This window comes from Psittacula echo, assembly GCF_963264785.1.
Source record: "Psittacula echo genome assembly, chromosome: 16".
Taxonomy (NCBI): Eukaryota; Metazoa; Chordata; class Aves; order Psittaciformes; family Psittacidae; genus Psittacula; species Psittacula echo.
Window position 1 is genome coordinate 9,548,427 of NC_137752.1, and position 13,962 is coordinate 9,562,388.

Below are 13,962 nucleotides of genomic sequence, written 5' to 3' on the forward strand. Positions count from 1 at the left end.
AGCTGTGGCTGCCCCATCCCTGGCAGTGTTCAAGGCCAGGTTGGACACAAGGGCTTGGAGCAAGCTGCTCTAGTGGAAGGTGTCCCTGCCCGTGGCAGGGGTTGGAGCTGGAGGAGCATTAAGGTTCCTTTCAACACAAACCAGGCTGGGATTCTGTGCAACACAATAACAGAATATCTAAGTGAAAGGAGAGCACCATTGTTTTCAGGCTGCTCTTGTGTGGCTATTGATGCCAAGTGTGGTGTCAGTTCCCAGTCTGTTTTGCTGGTACTGCTCTCCTCCAACCCAGGGTCCTGAAACCCCACATTCAACTGAAACAACGCTTGTCTCTTGGATACAACAGAGAATGCAGCGTAAAAGAAAGAAACCGTATCAGAAATGTGTTGTGTGATTCAGAGTGGCAAAACAAAATCCTTCCTTGTCCTTCTCCTTCCTGTCAACATAATGTGAGGAAAGCGCTTTTCCTGTCTGCTCGCAGTTTTGCTGGCTAAACAGTTTTGTTCCTCAATATGTTGACTCAGAACAAGGAGATCCAATACACACACAAACACAAAGAGTGATCATAGCAGAATGAACCCATCCTAAACCCCTTCAGCCACTAACATCAAAGGCTGCCAGCCCCAGGACACACACACATCACTGCAAACAAAACCTCATTTATGCTCATCCATCTCAGTATCTAGCGATTATGGATCTGAGCGTTGGTGTACTGACTAATACATATTGGGTATATTAGGAAGATGAGCAATTTCAAAGCCACCTTAACAGAGTCCCACAGGCTTTGCTATTGCATTTAGTGCTGTACCAAGGTAGGTATGACAGTCACATTAGGAAAGCCGAGAGCATAACCTCAAAGGAAATCAAAGTCATGAGCAAATGGACAGCAAAAAGCTGCTTAAATCATCTTTAAGCCTTAATTGGCTGGTTTAAGAGGTGCTTGAAAGTAGGGGTGGTGGAAGGGGGGGCTCTTGTGCCAGGGAGGAATCTCACAAGCAGGCAGCAAGCTAAGAGGAATCTTAATCCAAGTCTCTGAGACGAAGGGATGCTGCTTTGTGTTATTTATTCCCCTTCTGCTTTACGTTGCGCATTCACCTGCACCCTTCCCTCTACCTTTCTGGAGAGTTTTGCACAGGAAACCATCTCATGGTCCGGGCAGCCAGTGCTGCTCACATCCAATCTCCTCCTGTGAGCATCACCTTTGATCCCTTAACTCATATTTGTGACTGATGAAGACTGAGTGTCAATGGTTTGATCTTTATGGGTAAATGCTGCCAGAAAGACGTTGTGAGCTCTAATGAGCTACGCCAAACAGATTCTCTTCTACCCCTACAAGCTCCAACACATTCACCATCCCTCCAACAAAACTACCTCTGGGTTGTGCTGGAAATGGAACAACAATTACATCCAAACTTTCCATTGCTGTATCTTTATCAGAAACAAGAAATTCAAAGCCACAAAGGGGAATGAAAAATAGCAAGTGAATCATAAGCTATTTTAAATTCAGGGAGGGTAAAGTTCTAGTTGGGATCCAATTTTGGGTAGATTTATATTTTATTTGAACTGTTCATACCTACTTACAAGCATATTATGTTAGGTCCAGTCCACAGTCTTGAAATACCCACCGGACACTAATATTTGTCAGTAGAAAATAGAAGAAACATGAAAATCTCTTGCCATTAAGATCAAAAGAGAGTGAGTGCATACTTTGACATTTCTCCTTTCCTGCAAGGAGTCCCTGTTCTGCAAAGCAAATTCCACCATGTAGCTTTGAACTCCTGAAGAGGAAAGATAAAAGGTGAAAACCCAGCTCTTTGAAAGTCAACATCAAGACTTCCGCCAGCTTCAGATGAATCACGTTTGACCCATGGTTTTCTGTAGGAGAACTGGGACCACAAACCACACTCCTCAGCTCCTTGGGAGCTCATCATGCACCTCCACTGCAAAGGCATGAGTACACCTCATGAAGGGGTATATACCAGCTAGTTCAAACAGTGATGACTGTGTAATGACCTCAGCAAGGAGCCCAAAACCCTTCCTAATCCACTGAGTATACAATGGAAAACATTGAGCTCCAAGCTAACCACAGCTACAGCTAAGTCCACCCTAGCTATCCCATTGAAGGTTCCACCAGTGCATCTCCTCTCTGGTTACAGGCTTTGTAATGAATTCTACTTATCAGAGTAAAAGAATTCTTTTAATTGGGGAATTCATGGGCAGGCACAAGACTTTTCAGGCTTTTCTCACTTTGTAGAACAAGGTGAGCTTCCCATGGCAATCAGGATTCAAGGTAGAAGAGTATTTCATGACAGACAGTAAGGTTCTTGCATGGGAAAGACTGAGAATTACTGTTATAGAAGAGGAAAGCGGAGTTTACTATTGTCTCTTTAAAATACCTCCAAATAGCCTCTATCAGCAATATGCAATAGATGAATAAATCACTGTCATCCACAAACATTAAGCACATAAACTAGATCTGGAGGAAGATCATGACTGATGGTAATATTTAGCATATTAAAATACTTCATAGGGAAATAGTGAATAAATTTACATAATGGATACAAGAAATAATCTGATCACCTCCTAATACTTACCTCACTAACACACACGGTGGACACAGCCCCCATCACTCCCAGTGTGATGCTCCAGGTGAGCACTACTAACTGCAGAAAGTGCCTATACTGACAGAGCCCAGAGCAGGGATTGTGCCAGCCCCACCAAACCAGGACACAGAATGGTCCCATCAGCCTGGTGCGGGGCTGGTCCACATTGGTGAGAGTCACAGCTCCCGTCAATGAACCAGCCAGGGGCTAAACTAGTCCCAGCTGCAGGAAAAGATGTCAGGTTTGTTACTTCAGCACATGCTGTATTGAGCAGCATCGCTGCTCGAAGTGAGCTGGTACTTTAGGTAGGTTTTTCCCCCCCTAATTTCACAGTCCAAAAGATGCTCTGCCTGTACCTTGAGGGATCTCTGATCACTCTGCACCGAGTCCTTCCACAGAGGAAAGCAGTTTAGTTACTCTATTTTCATGCATTCCCAGATCACATTGAAGCTTTCAATTATCAGGAGGTAAATGCACTCCATTTGCTGGAGGAAAAGGTTTTTCCCCATCCTCAAGACATGGCAACCTTCCCAGATCACTTGTTGCACTTGGACCTTTTTTGAGTAGACAGAGTTCCACAGCTGACAAATCTGCAGCTCATGAAGAGCTTGTTTGGAGCGATTGTTCTGATGCTGTAGTGCTGCTGATTCAGGAAAGAGGTTTCCCCAGCTGATTCTTGAAGCATTTTATCCCATTGATGATTCAGTCTCTTTCCGTCAAGCACAAACCTCCTTCCAGATAAAGCTCTGTTAGAAAGCTTGCATTGGCCCTAATTAAACTGCAACTCTGGGAAACCATAAACAGTGGATCAGCAAATAAAAATCAGGGTGGAATTTGTGAGCTTGCATTCTCCCAGCCCTCCCAATTCTTCAGTTTATCACAGGAGGAGGAGTGAATATTTGCAAGGTTGATTTCTTATTTCAAAGACTAGCTTTTGATGCTGTTTGTCTCTGAATCTGCAGGAAGGCTGCATCTGCACCACATATAAAGTCATTTCAGTCCTTTGGAAATGACTGAATAATCCTTTACAACAAGCCTCTCCCTTTGGAAAGACCTGAGCTAAACCATCAAACTCAGGCCCAAGCTCTTTCTTCCCTGAACATCACTTCACACCAAACTCTTCTGCTTGCCTGAAGCCACCATAAACCAACTTTTCAGTCTCAAAGGTGCTTTCAGGACAGAGCAAACTCCCTCCCTTAGTTAAATGAATGCTGAACTAGTAAAGCACAGCCTCATCCTGAGACTGACCCCAGCCATCACCACTGAAAACCAAAAACCCCACAGCAAATGAAGTAGCAGGAAAAGAGGAGCAATAACAAAGCCCTATTGATGCAGAGCAATCAATCAATCAATCAATCACCGTTTTGCAGAAGGAAATGAATGGCCCATTAAGGAAAGAGTCGTAACCTCAACTTCCCTCTAATGGGTCTTGGTCCTAGACTAGCTGGCATCAAAGGGATTTGAGCCCTAAGAAAGGACCCCATGTGGTCTGGCTGCTTTAACAGCAGGAAGGGAGAGGATTTGCACAAGCAAGGCAAGAAACCTACCCCAACTGAACCCAGCACAAAGATGGGTGAAGGAAGGGCTCTGCTACACCTGAGGAGCAGCAGCTTTCCCTGTGTTTTAGTTGGTTAGTGGCAGAAAAAGCACAAGTCTCTTTTCTTACTAACGTATAATCACAGCTTGCGTAGACCACATCTTGCCTCTTGTGGTCCCGCAGCCTTTTGCAAACCTTAGTTAAGCAAAACGCTGAAAGTGAGTTCACAGCTCAGCTCTGATGAGTGTCCTGCACCCGGGGGCTGCTGGCTTCCTTGAGGAAAGCTGCGATGGCAGGGCAACTAGTTCCACCAGTGCAAAAATCTTCCTGTCCAACCACCTTGTCTACTGCAGTAGAGGATCCAAACGGTAATCAAAATTCCCCAAACACGTAATAATCTAATACTCACCTGAGTCTAAATATGCTGGTTTATTACAGTCCATAAACCAAGCAGAAGGACCCTGACGCATATTCAGTTACCCCACCATTCAAGTTCTGGGTGCAAGAGGCAACACCTTCCAGCTTCTTCCCGTATCAACCCATTACAGGTCCAATTGGGATCCAGCTGATTCAGGCAGCATTACTGTGCAGCTGTGAATTGGTGCTGGGTGGACAAACTGGTTGCACTGCTGTTAGCTCTGCACAGTCTGCATCCGCAAACATCCACTACACTGGGTTTTCAGTCATCACTGCAGCCTGGTTTGGGCTTTTGTTTCATTTCTAGATTTGATGAGCTCAGAGTAGGCACAGAAGAAACCAAGACAAAAGCCATGTGACCAGAAAACAGCAGAAAACTGAAGCTGTGAAAAACTTAAGGGCTGCACAGAGTAGATCTTCTCCACCCCCGTGGATCTTCTCCTTGGCTATTGACCTGCAAAAGCACATCCAGCTCCTCAGCAAGTGGAGCAGCATGGGAGGGACGATACAGCATGCAGGACAGGGCTGAAGGAGATGGGACAGAGACACTGCTGGCACCTGTTACGTGGACCCTGTCTGCCCAACGATCCTGAAAGGACTTACCTGGTAGACCTGAAGGACCTGAAAGTCTACCTGACAGGAGGATGGAGCCAGGAGGGGCTGGGCTCTGCTCCCAAGGAACAAGGGATGGGACAAGAGGAATCGGCCTCAAGCTGCACCAGGGCAGGTTTAGATGGAGCTGAGGAACAATTCCTGCCCCAAAGGGTGCTCAGGCATTGGAACAGGCTGCCCAGGGCAGGGCTGCAGGCACCGTCCCTGCAAGTGTTCACACCGTGGAGACGAGGCCTCAGTGCCATGGGTCAGTGGTGGCCTTGGCAGTGCTGGGGAATGGTTGGACTGGATGAGCTTAAAGGGCTTCTCCAACCTTGTTAGTTCTGTGGTTCTGTGGCACAACACACACCCCTCACCCCCTACCCCCTCAAGCAGACTGTCCAGAGACCCCCATGTCCAACAGAGACATGAACCCTCCAAGCATTAAAACCTAAGCTGGGGTCTCAGAGAATGCTTGGCATTATATATAACAAATACTCAACTACATCTCATCCAGGCATCTGTTTCTGATTAACGGGTATCTAGAATGATACTATAATAGTTTTCAAAGCAACCCTCAAAATCAATACCCCAATAGTAAGCTCTGGTTTTTTTGCATGTGGTACAAAAGGCAGTTTGGAAGAAGATGACCTAATACACCGTATATTGATTAATCAATTCCAGGCAGGATGCTAATGGGCTTTTCTTACAATGGTTGGCATTAGAAGGAAGGAACAGAATTGCTGAATGAGAATGGGAGAAACTGGTTGTGTAATGAAGTTTCAGGGTGAGGGAAGGGCATGCAGTGGGGAAACAGGTCCTTCTAGAGATCGCTGTAACTGGGCAGAGACTGGGAAGAAATGAAGAAACTGGAGGACAAATGGAGAAGGTATTAAATCAGATATATTGGCTTCGAACACAGCAAAATTGTACCGTAATTTGTTCTGGCTGATATAAATAATACTTTCCCTTGTTACAGAAACCCTCACAGGAAGGTCTGTGGAAAAGCCCAGCATCTGTCTAGAGTCTATAATGAAGTAGACTGGTCAATTTGTAGTCCTAATGGCCAGTGAACTGGTCCGGAGGCATTATTGATGCCTACCTTAGTTATTTTCCCACATTGACACTTCCGGCTAGGAGAGTGTGGTGTAACTCAGATCATCTGTGCTCGGCTGTCGGATTGTCCTTCCTTCTACAGTCAATGCAAAGAAGCAGCCAGTGTAGCCATATATCACTGCGCACCATCACTCGCTCTCTCCTTCCTGCTCTGTACCTGATAAAGTCCTTTACTACCATAGAAAATTAAGTCCAAATCAGCTGGACCACTCTCCATACCCAAACCATAGCACTTTACACCCACTGTAGGAACACATGAAGAGCTAAGCAGATCACAAAGCTGGGGAGAACAGGTCTGCAAGAGACACACAGGTCCCTTAGAGCTCCTGAAGAGCAGCTCTCACACTTTGTGAGGAAAATGGTACAGATGCTGGAACCCAGCTGAAAGGCTCTGTTCCCAAACTGTTATAAGGGTTAGGTGCTTGCCTCTCAAGACAGGATACCTCAGATGTGTAGGTATGCATTATAGACACAGATGAGAGCATTGCACTGCCTGAAAGCCAGTGGAGTCATTCAGCTGTTGCTAACTGGGTGAGATTGCTCTACTCTTTTGCATTTCAAATTGTAAAACTGAAAATAGCAAAACTGACCAAGAGGTTTTGACCCTGACTGGCTGTGACAGGCATGGTTCTGCCTGGCAGGAGGCACAGCCAGCAAAGACCCTGAGTGCGGAAATTCAGCCTGGTGTATCCTCTCTACAGCCAACAGAGTCATATCTGGTGTGAAGGTGACTGATAGGGCTCTGTAAAGCTGTACTGGAGTTGCCAAAACTAGCACTGGATCTTAGTGCTAACATCCAGCTGATGCTCTTCACTGGTGTGGATTGCAAGTTGGGTCACAAAGGCTACACGCAGTCAGTCTCTAAGTACAAAATGTCAATGAGTCACTGATTGATGACCACCCTATACTGTGCAATTTGGTAACTGATTATGGGGCACCATGAGAACATGCTCCTACTCATCCCCCCTACAGCAGAACACAGTAGCATCTTGGAGTAACACACATTAGCTCTTACATATGGCAACACCACGCTGCCACAAGACATCATGTTGCAGGCAAGCAAGTCTGCAGCCTCAAACCACATCAGTGGTTCAAAGGCTCCTACAGGACCTATAGAACAACCCTGAAGAATAAAAGGATAAATCCTCCTAAAAAGCAGGATGAGGTGCTAGCCAATAAAGGAAAAAAGCACAAACTGAGTTACTTTTTTTCCAGAACAACCTTTTACAAACTACCACAACACATCCCAGCACCCAGCAGTGGACTCACGTTGTAGAGGATGTCGGTCCATCCCTCCATGGTGATGCACTGGAAGACGGTGAGCACAGCAAAGAGGATATTGTCGAAGTTGGTGATGCCGTAGTTGGGCCCTTGCCAGTACTCCCTGCAGGTGGTCCCACTCTCACACTGCCTAGCAGGAGGCTCTTCTCCACAAGGGAAATCTCCAACCTCATCACCTGCAGAGCACAACAATAGGGACAAAAGTCACCAGCTGAAGCCAGCCAAGCAGCTGGTGCTGCTGTATCCTCCTGACGCCGCTGCCTGAGTGGAATTCAGGCTTCCTTGTGCCACTGTGGGAAAACAAAAGAGGTTAAACCCATGTAATCACTGATATACTGCTATAGGGTGATTCAATGGCAGGGTGGAGCAGAGCCATCCCTGAAGTACCCATCATTTCTAGTTTGCCCCAGTGTTCAGTCATGTCATATATAAGGAATGCCACAGAAAAACCCCAGTGTGGTAAAAAGGTTGGGAATGGTGCATACTTCAAACACTGTAAGCCGAAGAGACATCCTCATACAACACAGTTCAGTGCTAAATATCAGCCCTATGACATTAAAGCAAAAAGGCAAATTCTACACCAGTGGCTTAAGCAAGAGTGGCTTGTGGATAGCCCCAAAATTGCCCAGACACAGATGTTAAACCACAGCTGCACAGCTTCCTCACAATGTATGACCACAGCAGCCTGTGAGGTGGACTAAGAGCTCCAGCCTCCTTGCAAGCTTCATATTTCTGTCCCAAAAGGGCAGATTGCAGGTACACTCATCAGGGAAAGCATCCAGCCATCAGCTTGTCTGCAGCAGGGATGGACTGCCTCTGATGAGCTTCATTTCAGACCCAGAGAAGGCACAGGAGGATGAGCCTGCCGTAGTTAAGGACCACAGGGGATGGTCAGAATGGTGGCCAGCATCTTCCAGGCTCAGTTGTGAAGTGTTGCAGCCCTTCAGAGATGCTGAGAGCACCAACACAGAGCAGTTTGGAAAACTAAAGTCCTGGGGTTTTCAAAGTAAATAAATATACAAAGTAATATTGCCCTTTACACAGAGATGCAATTCGGGAAATATTAAAGGGGTTTAAAAGTGATGTGTTATGGTAATGGAGCAGCAAACAGCACAGAATCAGATTCACCAGGGGAAAACAAGATCAGCACTAGTAATAATTAGGAATAATCATTCCATAGAGCAAAGCCTGCAGGAGGAAAACAAGACTGGCACTGTGGCTCCAGGAGATAGGTATCTATATATATGTGAGTGTGTGACATGTTTTCCTGTTGACTCAACACCTTAATGCAGGGCATCTCTCTCCAGCTCCCATATGGGCCACCACAGGCTTTCACAAGGGCTTAGTGAGACAAGCAAAAACAAAATGCCAAATCTGACACTTGCAGGCCATTTGTGAGTGTGTCTTAAAATAGGATCCAGTTTTATCTCTGTTTGGCCTTTTATTGCCAGGCAATGCTCTGAAAATGCAATGCACACCTACTGTGAAGGTCTCTCCTTTTTAAAAGGGAGATCAGAACTGGTCCCTACTCCCATGGCTGGGAAAGACAGAGAAAAGGGGAAAGACTCAATGTGAAATGGGAAACAAATGTGGTGCCCTCCTCTCTTGGAATGGCTCTGGGGCACTTGGGCTCCAGAGCTGCAAAGGGTGGCTGCTTAAAAGTAATCCAGCAGAACAAGTCAGCACAGAGGATGCAGGGAAGTGAAAAACAAGTCAGGCATGCACTGGAACATGCACTGCCATTAAATTTTACCCATTTTCCATTAAAATAGATAAATGACTCCACTAGCTCAGAACAGCCTGTCAGGCTGAGTGGCAATGGCCTTAAATAACCCTTTTGCTGTGTTCTGATCCCCAGCATCCCGCTCTGTTGAGGCTTATTACTGACCTACCGAAGGCTACCGGATTAGCAGGGCTGTAGCAACATTTGCTGTTAACACCTCTACTCTGTTCCCTTCACGATGTGCTGAAGGAACAGCTGGCACCTCTCATGTGGCTCCTGATTCCAGGAAAAATCCCAGGAGTTTGCTCACTTTGAGGATTTGGAACAGAAACAAGCGTGAACGGCTCCTCCGCCAATTTGCTACCCTCTGACAGAGGCATCAGTTAATGAGGTTCACATTTCCACACTCGAGCCAGCCTTTGGAGCCCATGGTATCAGGCCTAGGCTTGTTATTGAACCTCTTTGGAGATGATGAGCACTTAGGTTTTAAAAGGCTCTGCTGATGGCTTTGTGGGATGCTGTGCTGCTCCGCTCACAAGGGACCGCAGCGCCAGGAAACCTCACCACTCTCTGCCTTTCCAGAAACACCATCATGCTATTTCCTGCCGAGCAGGAGGAATCAATGCCCATCATTCATCCAACAACCAGCTCATAGCCCTTGGGAAAAGCAGGGGCCAGTGCCTGTTCATGTGGGTACCTTCCCCCACTTCCTGGTGAGTGGATTCAAGGAGAGGTGAGACCCTGCATCCTCCCACCGAGATGCTGGGTGCTGTAATGCAGGGATATACAACACACACAACAGTTTCTCTGTGGCGCTCCCAATTCCTAGCCGGAAGCCACTCAGCAAACAAGAGTCACTTAAGCACTACAAAATCTGCTCTCAGTCCCCAAGCCTTGCACCTTGTGCAGAGACCTCTCAGTCATCACTGATGCCAGAATGTTGCCTGCAAACAACAGAGCTTTGGGGTGTATTTTCTGCTTTTATAGTGACTATTTTCTGGGGGGAGGAAAAAATAAGCCCTCTTCTCTTTAGGCCAACGGCCAAATACAGCCCATAAGTCCCTCTGGCCATAAGAGCCTCAGAGCTCAGCCTACAGCCACTACCTGCAAATGAAGGGTGCAAAAAAATCACCCACCTTAGCTGGAATTTAACACACCGGAAAATGCTCCTAGAAAATGCAGACCTGCTTGTAACTGCTTTCTCCCTGCCACGAACACTTCTGCCTCCTACACACCTATATTCTCACTGTTGTTATTCCTCTGTAATTGTTGCATAGCCCCAGCAATCCTGCAGTGGGTTAAGACGTGTTCACACATGATCACACACATACACCCCCCCCGGCAAACAGATAGTGATCTCCTACAAATCCAGTCCAAAACTTCATTTCTTCCAGGAATGACAGAATCCCAGCCTGGTTTGTGTTGGAAGGGATCTTAAAGCTCATCCAGTTCCAACCCCTTACCACGGGCAGGGACACCTTCCACTAGAGCAGCTTGCTCCAAGTCCCATCCAAGCAAATCGTACAATCTAGCTGTCCTTCACAATTTGCATTATGTTTTCCTAACTAACATAGGAAGCAAGGAAACAATTTCACCCTGCTTTTGCAAAGGGAATATATTAAACTGCTTCCATGTTGGTAGAAAGCACTGTGAAGGATGCCCAGGGATTTGGCAGGGATGTTGTTTTATTACCATTTGAATGCATATAAATAAATCAATATTAAGACCTATTAGTGATAATCACTGAAAATACAAGACTGTGTTTAAAGACAGTCAATTGTACCTTAAATTGCAATCTTTGGAGACAAGAACAATGTTTTCAGATGTGGATAGCCCAGATAGCCAACACATATGAGCGCTACTATAAACGAATATTTAAAGACTTGAGGGATTAGATGGCAAAGATTGGCTTTTTTGGTTTTAAACCGGCATGAATTCTGTGACACGGCAGCCAGTCCCAGCCCAGGGTCTTGGGGCATCCTTCATCTCCACTTCCACCTTCTGGGGTTTATCCCTCATTCACAAGCAGCCATATCATTTATTCTGCAGTGCCCAATTTCCCTTGTTTTTCTCTGTTTGAAGGACATTTTTATCCTTTCTCCATGAAAAGGCTCCTTGCCTTCCATCTATTGTCTTTCAGGTTGCTCCCAGTCTTTCCAATGTTACTATTTCACACCAAAGTTCTCATACCCATGCAACATGCCCTAGAAACCTTGCAAGGAAGTTCAACGTTCTGCAGCTGATCATGGAGATAAACCCAATGAAAGGGGAAACAGACCAGTGAATCAAAAAAAACCAATCCCAAAAAGCCTTAAATGAGCTGAAACAACAGGAATTCAGTTCTGTATTTGTCTTACGGATAAATTCTACCATGAAAGGAAGCCCTAAGCACCTTCCCCTCATTCTTGAATAGACTGAGAGAAACCCACTCAGGGGCACCATGGTGGTACAGCAGAGAGGAGAACCTGTTCAGTACATGTAGGGTGAGCACAAAAGTCTGTTAAGTCTTGGAGTAGGTGGGTAAGGAGGGAGAGAATGCAGTGAATGTGGAAAAAGGAAAAGTAACATAAGAGCAGGGCAGAAAGCACCCTGATGAGATGAAGGGGACTGGAAGCATCGTGACAATGCGTTGGGAGGGGAGGAAAGCTCGAAGCTCACCCGTCTCATTAGAGAAGCAGGTTTTATGGAACTTCCCCATGTAAAACTCCAGCCCGATGATGGCAAACATCACAATGGCAAAGAAGAGGAGCAGCCCGATCTGAAGCAAGGGCACCATCGCCTTCATGATGGACTTGAGGACAACCTGCAAGCCTGTGGGGGCAAGGAAAAACAGGTAATCAGTGAGGGAAGGAAAACAAGGGCTTGGGGGTGGGGTGAGGTAGGAGAGAGGGGCTGTCTAAGGGGAAGTTTAGGATTGGCAATACCAAGCAAAGCTGTTTTTCCCAGGGTGCTATGAAAAAGATGCTACAGCCATAATGCACTCAAGATGTGAGAGAAACAATCAGAAGAGTTACCTTTTTCTGACCTGTTTTCTTCAGGTTGCAGACTCATAGAACCATGGAATGGTTGGGATTGGAAGGGACCTTAAATCTCATCCAGTTCCAACCCCTGCCACGGGCAGGGACCCCTTCCACTAGAGCAGCTTGCTCCAAGCCCCTGTGTCCAACCTGGCCTTGAACACTGCCAGGGATGGGGCAGCCACAGCTTCTCTGGGCACCCTGGGCCAGCGCCTCAGCACCCTCACAGGGAAGGAGACTCAAAGTAAAGATGAGATTCAAAGGTCTCTTAAGCCTCCGAGACACAAAAAGGACTTTTCCTGAAGCCGGTGGAGTCCCAAGGCTAAGCCTGGAGTGGGAGCAGGTCTGTAAGGCAGACCCTGCAGCAGTGGGCATGCCAGGGAGGGCAGGGAGCACTAAGCTGCACTGGAGCTGCCCCTCCTGCTGTGACACACAGGATAGCCATGATGCTGCTGTGCCTGTTACACCCTGACTCTGGAGAAACACAACCCTGTCTCCAGGGCTATCCATCCATAGCTTTTCACTGGCACTAAAACTCATTTTTAATTAAACCCAGGGGAGATAAGGCTGGAGATGGAGGTTTCAGATAACACCAAACAAACACACATAACAAAAAAACTGCGGTGATAAGCATCAGCTGAAATCTCCCTTAGTGGCCTGTCCCAAAGTGTGGAGAATAAAGGATCATCGTCTTGCCACCCTGTACAACACTACTGAGGTCAATACGGGCACATGCAGGAAAAAAGCATAAAGATCTGTTGGACAGAAAGAACACTGAGAGTGTAGAGGAAAAGCAAATAAGATGCTTGTGCTGCTTCCACAGCATCACTAAAAAACAGGAGAGCAACTAATGCTCTGGGGGAAAATACTGTGCTGGTCCAGGACACATCACTGGGTGGGAGAGCACATCACCCTGGGGGGGAACATGCAACCCACACCAGGACAGGGATACCCTGGAAGGGCCACCTTACTTCTCTGATGTCCTGTCACTACCACAGCACCATAGTGCCTTGCACAAGAAAAAAACATCAGAAGCATTATTAGACCTCATTAGAGATCCCATTAATAAATGACCCTTTCCCAAGGCTAGCCAAGGACCAATCCTGCTTGGGAATTCAGATTCAATCCTTGCCCATGAAAAGGATGCTGAGTTCAGGAAATTTGGGTGCTGTTAGTTCAAAGCATAACTCGTTGCTGGATTTCTACAGCACCATTTCAGTCCTGAAGCAGCCAGTACAGGGGCAGAGCTGGTGGAGTAGAGGGGGCAGCCTGGCTGCCAAGGGTTAATGTAGAGAGGAGCAGAGCATCCCACAGAGCAGCAGTTACCTTTCACTGGCTCTTGCTGCAGGGAAAAACCTCTCTGCTCCACATTCAGAAATGAAATACTTTCAGAGTGGCTGGTGAAGAGTGACAAATAAAAAGGCATTAAGCAACAGGGTTGGGACTCTGATGGCTTCAGGGCATCAGCAAAGCATGATGCAGCTCCTCACTGTAGCATTCAGACCCTTCATGTTAACATGTACAATATATCAAGTTGCTCATTGAGTAGGCAAGAGCAAGTCCTCCCCGCTCTTTGCCTTCGTTATTAAAGAGGTAAAATCCCCACTGCAAGATGCTCAGCTGGTAAAAACTGTCAGAAGGCCCAAGCTCAGGGGCCTGAAAGCTGCAGACTTCGGGTCT

General features: G+C 46.6%; 1 protein-coding gene across 1 annotated transcript in view; it reads right to left on the reverse strand.

Moving 5' to 3' along the window:
• The window catches only part of LOC308227697 (voltage-dependent N-type calcium channel subunit alpha-1B-like), a gene marked incomplete at both ends in the record, with an annotated part of 292,188 nt that overhangs the window by 176,233 nt on the left and 101,993 nt on the right, over positions 1–13,962 (reverse strand). The window contains 2 exons of the mRNA XM_080630487.1: positions 7,531–7,718; positions 11,924–12,076. Of these exons, the coding sequence (XP_080486613.1) occupies positions 7,531–7,718; positions 11,924–12,076 (341 nt within the window). The remainder of the gene's footprint in view (positions 1–7,530; positions 7,719–11,923; positions 12,077–13,962) is intronic.